This window comes from Arctopsyche grandis, chromosome 4, assembly GCF_051622035.1.
Source record: "Arctopsyche grandis isolate Sample6627 chromosome 4, ASM5162203v2, whole genome shotgun sequence".
Lineage (NCBI taxonomy): Eukaryota > Metazoa > Arthropoda > Insecta > Trichoptera > Hydropsychidae > Arctopsyche > Arctopsyche grandis.
This window is the reverse complement of record NC_135358.1, coordinates 33,865,623-33,880,122: the sequence shown is the minus strand read 5'-3', so window position 1 is coordinate 33,880,122 and position 14,500 is coordinate 33,865,623. Positions and strand designations below refer to the sequence as shown.

Below are 14,500 nucleotides of genomic sequence, written 5' to 3'. Positions count from 1 at the left end.
ATGAATATATAAAATTTTCCATTTCAAAGAAGATTTTGAATTATATTAAATGTATTGTATGCATACATTTTTAATAAATGATATTTCACATCACAACGATGTTATAAATACTCTTATGTTTAAATAATGTGACCTTTCTTCAATTATTACCTGTGTACTAAAGTATTATTTCGGTCATTCTCAATTAAAAAAATTCCAAAGTTCCCGGTTTTCTCCCGTTCGTTCAAAATTCTCTTTTTTGGCCCATATCTAGTCACAACTGGCAATAAACAAATTTTTTCTACCAACAATAGTAAAATTTCAAATCGTTCAAAATTAAAACCAAAACTTTAATCAGTATCGAAAAATGTGAGGAATTAAAACATTTTGATTTAACGTATTATTCTGAGGAGGGTTTTTTGTTTGACACCCATTCCCAAATGAACCTGGGGATATAAACGCTAGGTATTATTTCATAAAGTAAACATTATTTGTAATTATAAATTCATTTATTAGCCATTTCATTTTATTTTATTCATATTTCACTTAAAAATTGCAGGAGTGATCAAATAACGGAATCATGCGGTATGACGAATGCAAACGATTCGGCTCTAGTTTTGTTAAGGCTTTTTAAAGGTTTCCACTGTTTTATTATGTCGTCGTATTCCCAAACACTGTTATATTCCGTTCTATCGTGTCCACCTAAAAAAACAAAGAGTTGAAATGGTTTTCTGCCGAAGATGAAAAATCAAATATTTGCACAACGTTTTTATCTCACCCATGCAATGAAATCTGTTTCGGAACAAGCAGAAGCCGACTCCAAATACGGGACTAGGCAGTTTACAGTAAGGTGTCCACAGATTTGCATCAGGGTCGTACGATTCAACACTATCTAGTAAAGAATTTGTGCCGACGAAGTTCCCACCAGCGACATACATTTTTCCTTTTACTGTGATGCTCTAAAAACAGATATTTTTGTAATCAGAAATTCTATAATCATTCACTTTAACCCACCGATAAATATTAATAAATTTTAACTGAATGACAGTCTCTTCCTTGAATCATTGGAGCACGATAAGACCAAGAGTTGCATTCCACGGAATAGACTTGCAATGTATTAATAGTTAGGTGTTTTCCATCTTTCACAATACGCCCACCCGTCACATATATTTTTCCATTGATGACTGAAGCATTATGAACATGCGAAGGATACAACAATGGAGCTACGTTCGTTTCCCAGTTCTTCGTCTTGCTGTTCCATCTATGTATTTGGAATTGATTTGACGATAAGTTCAATACTAAATACAATATATACACACATACGTACAAGAATGTTATAAAATATTTCAATTGTATATCTGAATCACCTTTCCACTGATGATAAAAGTTCATTATTTGCTTTACCCCCAATGACGTACAGATCAGTGGATGAATCTCGACGAAGTATCACCGCTGGAAACCAGCTACGCCCTTGATTCATCGAATTTAATGGATGTTCCCCTCCGTCTTTCAAATCGATATAGTCTACCTGAGAAGATTTATGTTTGTTATTATCAATGTAAGCGAATGAAATAATTTACAATATCATTGAAACGTTACGGAAGTTACTCCTATCGTTGTTGAACTGTTTCCGCCAATGATCAAGATCCAGTCGTTGATGATAATTGATGCAAAGAAGCATCTGTTAAATCCAAAACTCTTACTTAAGGACCAACTTTTAGTTCTTCCATCGTAAATGTCAACAGTATTTCCCACCTAAAATTTAATATTTCATACAAAAATCAAATTTATCTTATAATTACCAGGGCCGACGAGACGGGGGGGGGGGGGGAGCTAGGGTAAAGTTCCAGGGTCCTGAATATTCGAGGGGCCCCATGTCGAAAATCAAACCTGTTATGTCGTATTTTCTTATTCAATTATTTAAAAAATAGCAACCAACATATAATAGGTATTTCTCTAATAGTTCTGATATATAAATTTTTAGTTTGTCATAGGGCCATAAATGAATTTACCCAGGGTCCAGGATTCCTCTCGGCGGCCTTGATTATTTCATATTTTTAATATAAAATTACCTCTATATTCATTGCTCCGATGAGGGCTATCTTTTGACTTTTCCTACAGAGACTCTCTTTCTGGACTAAACACTGATAGTTGCATAACATTGGTTGCATTGCTTGTTTAAGAATGCCATTGCACTCAGGATAAGAAGAACAAAACTCCATAGCTTCCGTGATAATAAACTGCAAGTATCGCATATTATTCAAAGAAGTGAGGGAACTTATTCAACAGTATTTAATTGTCCCCAAATGCGTACACATATATGTATACATACCAGTGGCGTGTCGTGAAATCTCCCTGTTTTAGTCACACAACCTTACTTACGTGTGCGCGAGCAAGATACAAGGGGACTAACTAGGTGACGTCATACCGAGTCCCCTTGTTTTTGTGCAACAAAAACAGCGAGATTTTCACGGCATGCCACTGATAAATATATACAGTGTACATACATACCTCCATTGAGAGTGACGGAAACTTTACAAAACCCAACAATTTCGCCAATTCATTTCTTCGGGTGGTATATTCGAAATTGATCCATAATTTTACTGAATTAAAGACATCTTCTTCGGAAGACACATTTAGATCATCTGATTTTAGAATATCGGCTAAGACCAAAACTGACAAGTTAAGGAATTCTGAGGTTTTGTACAACTGAAAAAGAAGTAAATATGTAACATATAATATTTGGATAGTTATACGATTTTGAAATCGATACTTACAGTTTCAAAATGTTTGAGAGTTAGTTCCATAGCTTTTTCTATCATCTTTGGTTCGTCTGAAAATCTCAAAACTTCCAAACAATTTGTCTGATCAATTGCTATATATTGAGGGGCAATACTTTTGATTTCTAATTTGTTGACTAGCTCCATGAATTTTTCATAATGCTTGACGTCGATAGCTGAAAGTGAAATTAAAATATTAAACGATGAGAATCCAAAAATTGTTAGTAAATGTGAAGAAATTCATACTTGTTTTTCCAGTATAGCAATATTTCAAAATGGCCTCAATGATAATGTCGTCGAATTCAGAAAAAATGGCACTCAAATTATATTCGTTTTTCATGAAGAAGTCATTGCAGGCCGTAAGGACCACCATGTGCACTAAATAGCTGTAATGATTAAAAATGATGGTTACCATTGGTATTTTGAGATTAAATTATTTTTGAAATCGAATAAAGGTACCTTCGGTTGCGAGTGACGAAAATACCATCGGTGTACTTTTGTTCTATCAGGTTCTTGTATAATCGTTCAAGTTGATTTGTCGCAAAATTTCGTTTCGCCTTCACTTCGATCATCTTGTTTTTATTAATTTTCTTCTAAAATGAAATTAATCTAACTAAGATGTAATAGCTGCTAAGTATAACTTGACTTACCTATTGAACAGAACTCCAGCGATAACTGATGACTCGAGTAAAGATTCTGTGGTTTATATATTGTTTTTCATGATACGCATAAATCTTATCTTGACCCATTGGTAAGGTGGCTTCTGTTTATTACTAAAAGAGTTGAAATTTATCGTCGCAAACTTTTAAATATTAATTTATGTAAATATGTACATATTATAAGGGTGAGAGGGGAGGATTAGGCGACCGACTCAGACGACCGGTCGACGGGAGACCGGTCGTCGTCGACTATAATTTATACAGTCTTAGATGGGTGTTTACGCACTAGGTCCAGTGGTGGTTTTAGGGGGGACTGGGGGGTGCCAAATAAGTTAGGGCGCCGCTAGATGCGTTAAAGACGCTTTAAAATTTAAAATTAGAGCGCCAAAATCCATACAAAATTTCAGATTAGAGCACACAAGGCGAAATTTTTTTCTAAGGGTGTTTAGAAAAAATTGCCCCAGGGCGCCATTGGGTGTAAGGCCGGCACTGACTAGGTCGCCGGTCGCCTGATCGGCCAGCGAGTCGCTGTGTCAACGTTGACACACAGATGACCCATTGGAAATATTCACACAGTGAGCGACTGTATAAATTACAGTCGACGACGACCGGTCGCCCGTTGACAGGTCGACAGTGCGCAATGGGCCTTAGAGCCGGGCCGCACCGTACAACTTTGTCGGCCGACTAGTTGCGTGACACGAAAAACTGTATGGAAATGTGTGCAGCAAACAAGTTGACGGGTGTGGCAGACCAAAAAAATGGATACGATACGTTTACGGATGTTGCTGTAAGGTATGAACAGGAAATGTCGGGTACTGTTGTAAGCCTGCCGTGGCGTAAACGTGATGGTTGGTATGAATATACCCATACAAAATGTACCAAAGAATACTTTTCGTACGGCCGGATACCTGCTGTCGGTACGTGCTGACTAGGTATGAATAGACCTTTATTGTGAGGAGGGTTTTTTGTTTGACACCCATTCCGAAATGAACCTGGGGATATAAACGCGCGGTATTCATTCATAAAGTAAACATTATTTGTAATTATAAATTCATTTATTAGCCATTTCATTTTATTTTATTCATATTTCACTTAAAATTGCAGGAGTGATCAAATAACGGAATCATGCGGTATGACGAATGCAAACGATTCGGCTCTAGTTTTGTTGAGGCTTTTTAAAGGTTTCCACTGTTTTATTATGTCGTCGTATTCCCAAACATTGTTATATTCAGTTCTATCGTGTCCACCTAAAAAAACAAAGAGTTAAAATGGTTTACTGCCGAAGATGAGAAATCAAATATTTGCACAACGTTTTTATCTCACCCATGCAATGAAATCTGTTTCGGAACAAGCAGAAGCCGACTCCATATACGAGATTAGGCAGTTTACAGTAAGGTGTCCACAGATTTGCATCAGGGTCGTACGATTCAACACTATCTAGAAAAGAATTTGTGTCGATGAAGTTCCCACCAGCGACATACATTTTTCCTTTTACTGTGATGCTCTAAAAACAGATATTTTTGTAATTAGAAATTCTATAATCATTTATTTTAACCTACCGATAAATATTAATAGATTTTAACCGAATGACAATCTCTTGCTTGAATCATTGGAGCACGATAAGACCAAGAGTTGCATTCTACGGAATAGACTTGCAATGTATTAATAGTTATGTGTTTTCCATCTTTCACAATACGCCCACCCGTCACATAGATTTTTCCATTGATGACTGAAGCATTATGAACATGCGAAGGATACAACAATGGAGCTACGTTCGTTTCCCAGTTCTTCGTCTTGCTGTTCCATCTATGTATTTGGAATTGATTTGACGATAAGTTCAATACTAAATACAATATATACACACATACGTACAAGAATGTTATAAAATATTTCAATTGTATATCTGAATCACCTTTCCACTGATGATAAAAGTTCATTATTTGCTTTACCCCCAATGACGTACAGATCAGTGGACGAATCTCGACGAAGTATCACCGCTGGAAACCAGCTACGCCCTTGATTCATCGAATTTAATGGATGTTGCCCTCCGTCTTTCAAATCGATATAGTCTACCTGAGAAGATTTATGTTTGTTATTATCAATGTAAGCGAATGAAATAATTTACAATATCATTGAAACGTTACGGAAGTTACTCCTATCGTTGTTGAACTGTTTCCGCCAATGATCAAGATCCAGTCGTTGATGATAACTGATGCAAAGAAGCATCTGTTAAATCCAAAACTCTTACTTAAGGACCAACTTTTAGTTCTTCCATCGTAAATGTCAACAGTATTTCCCACCTAAAATTTAATATTTCATACAAAAATCAAATTTATCTAATAATTACCAGGGCCGACGAGAGGGGGGGGGGGGCTAGGGTAAAGTTCCAGGGTCCTGAATATTCGAGGAAATCATACCTGTTATGTCGTATTTTCTTATTCAATTATTTAAAAAATAGCAGCCAACATATAGTAGGTATTTTTCTAATAGTTCTGATATATATATTTTTTTAGTTTGTCATAGGGCCATAAATGAATTTACCCAGGGCCCGGGATTCCTCTCGGCGGCCCTGATTATTACATATTTTTAATATCAAATTACCTCTATATTCCTTGCTCCGATGAGGGCTATCTTTTGACTTTTCCTACAGAGACTCTCTTTCTGGACTAAACACTGATAGTTGCATAACATTGGTTGCATTGCTTGTTTAAGAATGCCATTGCACTCCGGATAAGAAGAACAAAACTCCATAGCTTCCGTGATAATGAACTGCAAGTATCGCATATTATTCAAAGAAGTGAGGGAACTTATTCAACAGTATTTAATTGCCCCCAAATGCGTACACATATATGTATATATGTATATGTATACATACCAGTGGCGTGTCGTGAAATCTCCCTGTTTTAGTCACACAACCTTACTTACGTGTGCGCGAGCAAGATACAAGGGGACTAACTAGGTGACGTCATACCGAGTCCCCTTGTTTTTGTGCAACAAAAACAGCGAGATTTTCACGGCATGCCACTGATAAATATATACAGTGTACATACATACCTCCATTGAGAGTGACGGAAACTTTACAAAACCCAACAATTTCGCCAATTCATTTCTTCGGGTGGTATATTCGAAATTGATCCATAATTTTACTGAATTAAAGACATCTTCTTCGGAAGACACATTTAGATCATCTGATTTTAGAATATCGGCTAAGACCAAAACTGACAAGTTAAGGAATTCTGAGGTTTTGTACAACTGAAAAAGAAGTAAATATGTAACATATAATATTTGGATAGTCATACGATTTTGAAATCGATACTTACAGTTTCAAAATGTTTGAGAGTTAGTTCCATAGCTTTTTCTATCATCTTTGGTTCGTCTGAAAATCTCAAAACTTCCAAACAATTTGTCTGATCAATTGCTATATATTGAGGGGCAATACTTTTGATTTCTAATTTGTTGACTAGCTCCATGAATTTTTCATAATGCTTGACGTCGATAGCTGAAAGTGAAATTAAAATATTAAACGATGAGAATCCAAAAATTGTTAGTAAATGTGGAGAAATTCATACTTGTTTTTCCAGTATAGCAATATTTCAAAATGGCCTCAATGATAATGTCGTCGAATTCAGAAAAAATGGCACTCAAGCTATATTCGTTTTTCATGAAGAAGTCACTGCAGGCCGTAAGGACCACCATGTGCACTAAATAGCTGTAATGATTAAAAATGATGGTTACCATTGGTATTTTGAGATTAAATTATTTTTGAAATCGAATAAAGTTACCTTCGGTTGCGAGCGACGAAAATACCATCGGTGTACTTTTGTTCTATCAGGTTCTTGTATAAACGTTCAAGTTGATTTGTCGCAAAATTTCGTTTCCCCTTCACTTCGATCATCTTGTTTTTATTAATTTTCTTCTAAAATGAAATTAATCTAACTAAGATGTAATAGCTGCTAAGTATAACTGGACTTACCTATTGAACAGAATTCCAGCGATGACTGATGACTCGAGTAAAGATTCTGTGGTTTATATATTGTTTTTCATGATACGCATAAATCTTATCTTGACCCATTGGTAAGGTGGCTTCTATTTATTACTAAAAGAGCTAAAATTTGTCATCGCAAATTTTTAAATATTAATTTATGTAAATATACATATAAGGATGAGAGGGGAGGATTAGGCGTCCAACTCAGACGACCGGTCGACCGGAGACCGGTCGTCGTCGACTATAATTTATACAGTCTTAGATGGGTGTTTACGCACTAGGTCCAGTGGCAGTTTTAGGGGGGGACTGGGTCGGGCGGCACACGGGGGTGCCAAATAAGTTAGGGCGCCGCTAGATGCGTTAAAGGCGCTTTAAATTTTAAAATTAGAGCGCCAAAATCCATACAAAATTTTAGATTTGAGCACCCAAGGCGAAATTTTTCGCTGTCGCTGTGTCAACGGCGACACACAGACGACTCATTGGAAATCTTCACACAGTGAGCGACTGTATAAATTACAGTCGACGACGACCGGTCGCCCGTCGACAGGTCGACAGTGCGCAATAGGCCTTAGAGCCGGGCCGCACCGTGCAACTTTGTCGGCCGACTAGTTGCGCGACACGAAAAAATGTATGGAAGTGTGCGGAAAACAAGTTGACGCGTGTGGCAGACCAATGCATCTACCTGCATGCATTGGTCTGGTCGCTCTCAACCAAGTCGCTCGCAAGTCACATGGTGTGGCCCGGCACTTAGGCCTTGTGCCACTCCTCCTAAGTGCACCACTACCTTTACAAGAGGGTAGAATTTTTCATCACCCACTTCTTATAAGGCTTATCGCCCTATCAGTTTGTTGCCTATTCTTGGGAAGGTCCTAGAGAGGTTAATTTCGAGTCGGCTCAATAGTTTCCTTGACGATAACTCTGTTTTATCCGGTGGTCAATTTGGATTTAGATCGGGAAAGTCTACTGTTGATGCAATTCGCTGTGTCTTGAGGGAGTCTTCGGACTCTCCATCCGAGTATGTAGTTGATGTTTTGTTGGACGTTGCTGGAGCGTTTGATAATGCCTGGTGGCCCATGCTATTGATCAAGTTGCGTCTGCTGGGACTGCATCCGAATTTACTATGCTTACTGCAGAGTTACTTGTCGGATAGGAAATTGGTTTTCGTACTCGGAGGACAGGTTGGTTTCAGTGATCTCTCTATTGGATGTCCACAGGGCTCCGTTTTGGGACCTATCCTTTGGAACATTCTCGTCAATGACCTCTTTACAATCAATTTGCCGGAGGGTTGCAGGTTGGTTGCGTATGCTGATGACATCGTGTTGTTAACGCACGCAAAGTCCCGTGTTGAGATGGAATGTAGAGCTACTGCGGCACTTCACCTTCTAGACGATTGGGCCATAATTAACAAATTTTCTTTCTCGCCCTCTAAGTCCAAGTGCTTACTATTAAAAGGTTCTCTTGTTAGAGCCCCTAATATCAAACTCGGAGACTGTAAGATCAAATTCGTCAACGAGTACACGTATTTAGGTGTTGTTCTCGATGTCGGGCTTACATTCAATGGTCATATTGGGAAAGCATTAGATAAAGCTAAGGTTTCCTTTGGTAGTATTGGTCGCCTTTGTGGTCGCTCTTGGGGTTTGGGTTTCCATGAAAAACGCTTGGTATACGATGCTGTGTTTGTGAACTCTTTGACGTATGCATCTAGCATTTGGGGTCATCGTGTCGAATTAAAGATGGTCCGTCGTACATTAAATAGTGGTCAGCGTTTTCCTCTGATCGCTCTTACCCAGGCTTATCGCACTGCGTCTACTGACTCACTACAGATTCTTGCGGGTACATTGCCACTTGACTTGGTCGTCCAAATAAGAGCTGCTCGAGAAAAACTTCGTGGTGGGTTAGATGCTTCCGTCTCAGGCGTCCTTTTCCGTGCTCCTAATCAGTCACAGTGCGATGATCCTCGATTCTGGCAAAGTTTGAAGTCTGTTATTTTAAATTGTGCTATTTCGGCTTGGCAACTTAGATGGGATTGTTCCTCTAAAGGTAGACAAACCTATTTGTTTTTTCCGAGGGTCACTTCGCGCCTTGAGCGTGGTTGGCTGTCGCCTAGTTTTTGGACCAGTCAATTTTTAACTGGTCATGGCCACTTTAACGGCAAGCTCGCATCTATGGGCTTGATATCTGAATCCTTTTGTCCGTGTTCTTTTCCGGAGCAGGATGCAGATCATATTCTGTGGTCCTGTCCTGGGATGGAGGCTGAGAGGAGGGTTCTGCTGGACAGCGTCAGGGGTTCTCTCATTGGCCCCCTACATCATGGGGATCTAATAATGAGTAAAGCATCGTTTAGAGCTTTCGAAAAGTTCACGGAATGCTTTGGGAAGCTGTGTTCCCCTGGATGCTACTACTCCACTTAATTGCAAAAGCATTTATGTGTTGATTTATTATTATTTTTTTTAATATTATATTCTGTGAATGTGTGTGTGTGTGTGAGTGTGCGTTTGCTTTTTAGGTGAGTGTATGTATTTGTGGTTTATGTGTGTGTGTATGTGTGTGTGTGTGTGTGTGTGTGTGTGTGTGTGCTTGCGTGCTTATGCACGCATAATCATGCGTACATGTATGTTTACTTGAAGTGTGCGTGCATTCGCACGGCACATCTCAGGTTTTGTTTCCTACCGCATGCGCGCTTTATGTGTTCATGCGTTGTTGTTAATTTTGTACTTGGTTATGTACAGTGTGGTTTTTTTATTACAACAGTGATGTGCGGTTGTTCTTGTGCGATATTCATGAACAACCGTCTCGTTCTCCGACGAAAGGGTCTCTTGGACTGTATTCGTCGGGGGGGTGGTGGCCTCATGTTGAGGGCTTTAAGGGTCAAATTCCGTGACCTTTAAAGCGGGCTTAGTATCACCCACTTCGAAAATAATCCGTGGAAGGCTAGGTAGTATTTTATAAATCAAAAAACTAACATAATTACTTATACATTCATTTATTGACACAAAATTTTCAATTAAAAATTAATATTTCACATAAAAATTGTGTTAAGTCTTCGAGTGAAGATTAAATAATAGAATCGTGTGGTATAATGTGTGCAAATGATTCGGCCCTGACTTTGTTCGTACTTTTTAAAGTTTTCCAATTTTTAGTTAAGTCGTTGTATTCCCAAGTATTGTTTTGTATTGCCTTTCCATCGTGTCCACCTAAAAATCAAAGAGTAAAAAATGGTAAACCGTCTTTTCAATTATCAATCAATCATAGTGACATAAAAATCCTACCTATGCAATGTAGCTTGTTTCGGTAGAAACATAAGTTGACTCCATATCGAGGATTCGGCATTTTACAATAACTCGTCCACAGATTCACATCAGGGTCGTAAGATTCAACACTGTCCAAAAAAGTACCTGTTTCTAATCGGTATCCACCGGCGATATAAAGTTTTCCCCTTATTGCAATACTCTAAAAATAGTAATTTATATTTCATTATATTGCATAGCGTTTAATGTAAACCCATCAATTAGTATTAATATGTAGATATTCACCGAATGATAGTCTCTTGCTTGAATCATCGGAGCGAGATAAGACCAAGAATTGCATTCTACTGAATAAACTTGCAATGCATTAATAGTTTGGTGTTTTCCACCTATCGAAGTGCGTCCACCTGCTACATAAATTTTTCCGCTGATGACTGAAGCACTATGAATATGCAAAGCTTGCAACATTGGAGCGACGTTCATTTCCCAGTTCTTTGTCTTGCTGTTCCATCTATATACATATTTGGAATTGGTTTGATGATAAGTTAAATAATAAATATATACACACATACGTACAATACTGTAATAAAATCTTTCTAATATATGTATATGAATCACCTTTCCACTGATGATGAAATATCAGTATTTGCTTTACCCCCAATGGCGTATACATCAGTGGTCGAATCTCGACGAAGTGTCACCGCTGGAAACCAGGCACGCGCTTGATTCAACGGTTTCAATTGATGTACCTCTCCGTTTTTCAAATCGATATAATCAACCTTAAGAAAAATTAAGTTAATTAGTATTAATGTAACCTAATGAAACAATTCACAGTGTCATTGAAACGTTACGGATGTGTCTCCTGTCCTTGCTGCAGTGGTTCCGCCGATGATCAAAATCCAGTCGTTAATTAATACTGATGCAAAATGGTGTCTGTTAAATTGAAAACTCTTACTCAATGTCCAACTTTCATTTCTTGCATCATAAATATCGACGGTATTTGCTACCTAAAAATACATACATCATTTATTGAAATAATTAAATTTATGTGATGATCAAATATATTCAATTAAAAATTACATCCGAAACTCCCCCTCCGAAGAGTGCTATTTTTTCACTTCTCCTACGAAGACTCTCTTTCTGGAGTAAACATTGATAATTGGATAAAATTGGTTGCATTGCTTGTTTAAGAATCCCTACGCACTCAGGATAAGAAGAACAAATATCCATAGCTTCCGTGATAATAAACTGTAAGTATCGCATATTATTCAAAGAACTGTGAACATTTATTCAACAAAATTAAATTGTCCTAAAATGTATAAATACCTCTGTCGAGAGTAACGGCAACTTTACGAAACTCAACAATCCTGCTAATTCATTTCGGCGGTTAGTTTTATCGAAATTCACCCATAATTTCACCGAATTGAAGACGTCTTCCTCGGAATAAACATTTAAATCATCCGATTTTAGAATATCAGCCAGGACCAAAGCTGGCAAGCTGAGGAATTCTGGGGTTTTGTACAACTGAAACAGAAATGGATATGTAACTAACCCAGAAGAATGCATGTACGAATGATTAGTTGAAGAATGGTTATGTTGTCGCGCTCCAAAGACCAAACAATGTTTTAAAACCATATAACGAGGCTCATTTTACTCTACCGCCTATGTCTCCAACAACCAGATCCTACATTTATGTAATATTTGGATAATCATAAAACTTTTTAAATCATTATATGTACTTACTATGTCAAAATGTTTGAGAGCTAGTTCCATAGCTTTTTCTATCATCGTTGGTTCGTCTGAAAATCTTAAAACTTCTAAACAATTTGTTTGCTCAATTGTTTTGTATTGAGGGGCAATACTTTTGATTTCTAATTTGTTGGCTAGCTCCTTGAATTTTTCATAATACTTCTCATCGATAGCTGAAAGTGGATTTAAAATATTAAGCGATGAGAATTAAAAAATTGATAGTAAATATGAAGAAATTCTTACTTGTTTTTCCTGTATAGCAATATTTCAAAATGGCGTCAATGATAATGTCGTCGAAATCAGAAAAAATTGCACTCAAGTTATATTCGTTTTTCCTAAAGAAGTCACTGCAAGCCGAAAGGACCAACATGTGCACGACGTAACTGTAATGATTGAAAATGATAATTACTACTGATATTTTGAGATTAAATTATTTTTGAAGTCGAATAAACGTACCTTCGGTTGCGAACGACGAAAATACCATCGGTGTACTTTTGTTCTACCATGGTATTGTAAAAACGTTCGAGTTGGTTTGTCGCAAAATTTCGTTTCGCCTTCACTTCGATCATCTTGTTTCTAGTTCTTTTTCTTATCTGAAATAAATTTAAGTTGGAAATATTCAGATGTAATAAGTATGTATAGTATAAGTGGACTTACCTATTGAACAGAACTCCAGCGATGACTGATGACTCGAGTAAAGATTCTGTGGTTTATATATTGTTTTTCATGATACGCATAAATCTTATCTTGACCCTTTGGTTGGATTACTTCTACATATTTCTTACTAATAGAGCTATGATTTGTCGGAACTAAATTTCGCTGATTAATCAAGAATCTCTTTCATGATTGGACTGACAATAAATCAATATTTATTTATCTTTCAAAATATGTATGTACATTTAGTGTTGTAAAATTCTCGGTAATAATCTTTTGGAGAATATTCTCGGGAATATTCTCGAGAATATTCTCGGGAATATTCTCGAGAATATTCTCCAAACCAAGAATATTCGAGAATATTCATTTTTAGATCATCTGGAGGGCTTTTATACTATTCCGTTGCAATTTCAAAAAATGGGTAAATTCATGTGAACGGTAATATGAAAGATGACACGAATAAAATTATTTAACTAATGCAAAAACCTAATTAATAATAGTTTTTAACATTTTGCATTTCATATGTAAGGGTAAGAAAATGTGACTTTTAAGTAGTTGGCGAGACACAACAGAAATATTACGCCTATAATGTAATTTGTGTTAAAAGATTTAACGATTTCGGAGAAAAACTAAAAGCAACTTATTTTTATTAGATCTGGAAGCAAAAAAAAACCAACTGACATTTTAGCGTTAATGGTAACTCGAATTGTTAATTTACCAATTTTTATCGTTTCTAAACTTAATAAATTTACAATTTCATATTATGTAATGTGTTTTAAAAGTACGCACTGATGTGAAATAACAATTAAAATACACAAACTCATACAAAATCTGTGTTAAAAAATTTCGTCGAAAACTTTGAAAGTAAATTGATAAATTCGTGTGAACGTTAAAGATGAGGGAGGAAATGAATAAAATATTTTTTTACGATCTTATGTGTTAAGTTTAAAAGAATGATTAAATCAATAATTTTGAACAATTTCTTTGGTATACGTCCACCAAAAAAATAAAAATATGTATAATTTATTGCTTCCAGAGTTAATAAGCATTGCATTCCTGTGATAATTTCTTGGAAAACTTTCATGGTGGTAGTGTCTCAGTGTCGTCAGAATGAATAATCGTAAGTGAAACGTAAAAGAGGTTTGTAAAAAATGTCATTCAAAATGCTCTCAGACATTCTAGAAAGTCCTATTAGGTACTGAAATTATCCTAGAATCATCTAAAAAGCTAATAAACATCTAGAGATGTTTTATAACCAAGAAAAACTAAAATTCTCGGCGAATTATCTTTTTGATTCTCGCAATATTCTCGTTCTCCGATAATATTCTCGACTTACACCACTATGTATATCTGAAATACAAATCCACATGGAAAACCGAATGAGCTAAGCTTACATAGGCTCACACCTTGCAGCTTCTATTCCTCCCTTATGGGTATATATGTTTTATT

At 36.6% G+C, this 14,500-nt stretch overlaps 4 protein-coding genes across 6 annotated transcripts in view; all 4 read right to left on the bottom strand.

The window, feature by feature from the left end:
- LOC143911157 (uncharacterized) overlaps positions 1-14,500 on the bottom strand; it is a 369,714-nt gene that overhangs the window by 71,736 nt on the left and 283,478 nt on the right. The window lies entirely within an intron of this gene.
- On the bottom strand, positions 473-3,331 carry LOC143910825 (kelch-like protein 24). The gene is made up of 10 exons (XM_077429422.1): positions 3,219-3,331; positions 3,006-3,145; positions 2,757-2,935; positions 2,491-2,688; positions 2,052-2,219; positions 1,579-1,734; positions 1,347-1,507; positions 1,018-1,240; positions 758-938; positions 473-681 (listed from the first exon to the last, which is right to left on the bottom strand). The coding sequence occupies exons 1-10, from the start codon at positions 3,329-3,331 to the stop codon at positions 545-547; spliced, it is 1,656 nt and encodes a 551-aa protein (XP_077285548.1). The 3' UTR covers positions 473-544.
- On the bottom strand, positions 4,458-7,421 carry LOC143910639 (kelch-like protein 24). 2 transcript variants are annotated; one of them, XM_077429200.1, is made up of 11 exons: positions 7,392-7,421; positions 7,201-7,334; positions 6,988-7,127; positions 6,739-6,917; positions 6,473-6,670; positions 6,020-6,187; positions 5,563-5,718; positions 5,331-5,491; positions 5,002-5,224; positions 4,742-4,922; positions 4,458-4,665 (listed from the first exon to the last, which is right to left on the bottom strand). In XM_077429200.1, exons 2-11 carry the CDS (start codon positions 7,311-7,313, stop codon positions 4,529-4,531), a joined length of 1,656 nt encoding a protein of 551 aa, XP_077285326.1. In that variant the 5' UTR covers positions 7,314-7,334; positions 7,392-7,421; the 3' UTR covers positions 4,458-4,528. The 2 variants fall into 2 exon arrangements, with proteins under 2 accessions (XP_077285326.1, XP_077285327.1); XM_077429201.1 differs by having other exon boundaries at positions 7,201-7,350; positions 7,392-7,418.
- On the bottom strand, positions 10,368-13,248 carry LOC143910511 (kelch-like protein 41b). Of its 2 annotated transcripts, none has more exons than XM_077429013.1 (11): positions 13,055-13,248; positions 12,854-12,990; positions 12,641-12,780; positions 12,392-12,570; positions 11,975-12,172; positions 11,729-11,896; positions 11,500-11,655; positions 11,267-11,427; positions 10,937-11,159; positions 10,673-10,853; positions 10,368-10,597 (listed from the first exon to the last, which is right to left on the bottom strand). In XM_077429013.1, the coding sequence occupies exons 2-11, from the start codon at positions 12,964-12,966 to the stop codon at positions 10,458-10,460; spliced, it is 1,659 nt and encodes a 552-aa protein (XP_077285139.1). In that variant the 5' UTR covers positions 12,967-12,990; positions 13,055-13,248; the 3' UTR covers positions 10,368-10,457. The 2 variants fall into 2 exon arrangements, with proteins under 2 accessions (XP_077285139.1, XP_077285140.1); XM_077429014.1 differs by having other exon boundaries at positions 10,369-10,597; positions 12,854-12,985; positions 13,055-13,059.

What these genes read in the sequence shown, in the direction of transcription:
- LOC143910825 (XM_077429422.1), bottom strand. Translation starts at nt 3,331, where the DNA reads ATGATCGAAGTGAAGGCGAAACGAAATTTTGCGACAAATCAACTTGAA. An exon ending in TTCGTCACTCGCAACCGAAG is followed by an intron (nt 3,146 to 3,218) that starts GTACCTTTATTC and finishes TAATCATTACAG; the next exon opens with CTATTTAGTGCACATGGTGG. An exon ending in CTTTTATCATCAGTGGAAAG is followed by an intron (nt 1,241 to 1,346) that starts GTGATTCAGATA and finishes CCAAATACATAG; the next exon opens with ATGGAACAGCAAGACGAAGA.
- LOC143910639 (XM_077429200.1), bottom strand. Translation starts at nt 7,313, where the DNA reads ATGATCGAAGTGAAGGGGAAACGAAATTTTGCGACAAATCAACTTGAA. An exon ending in TTCGTCGCTCGCAACCGAAG is followed by an intron (nt 7,128 to 7,200) that starts GTAACTTTATTC and finishes TAATCATTACAG; the next exon opens with CTATTTAGTGCACATGGTGG. An exon ending in AAACAGATTTCATTGCATGG is followed by an intron (nt 4,666 to 4,741) that starts GTGAGATAAAAA and finishes TTGTTTTTTTAG; the next exon opens with GTGGACACGATAGAACTGAA.
- LOC143910511 (XM_077429013.1), bottom strand. Translation starts at nt 12,966, where the DNA reads ATGATCGAAGTGAAGGCGAAACGAAATTTTGCGACAAACCAACTCGAA. An exon ending in TGCCGTTACTCTCGACAGAG is followed by an intron (nt 11,897 to 11,974) that starts GTATTTATACAT and finishes CGATACTTACAG; the next exon opens with TTTATTATCACGGAAGCTAT. An exon ending in AAACAAGCTACATTGCATAG is followed by an intron (nt 10,598 to 10,672) that starts GTAGGATTTTTA and finishes TTTGATTTTTAG; the next exon opens with GTGGACACGATGGAAAGGCA.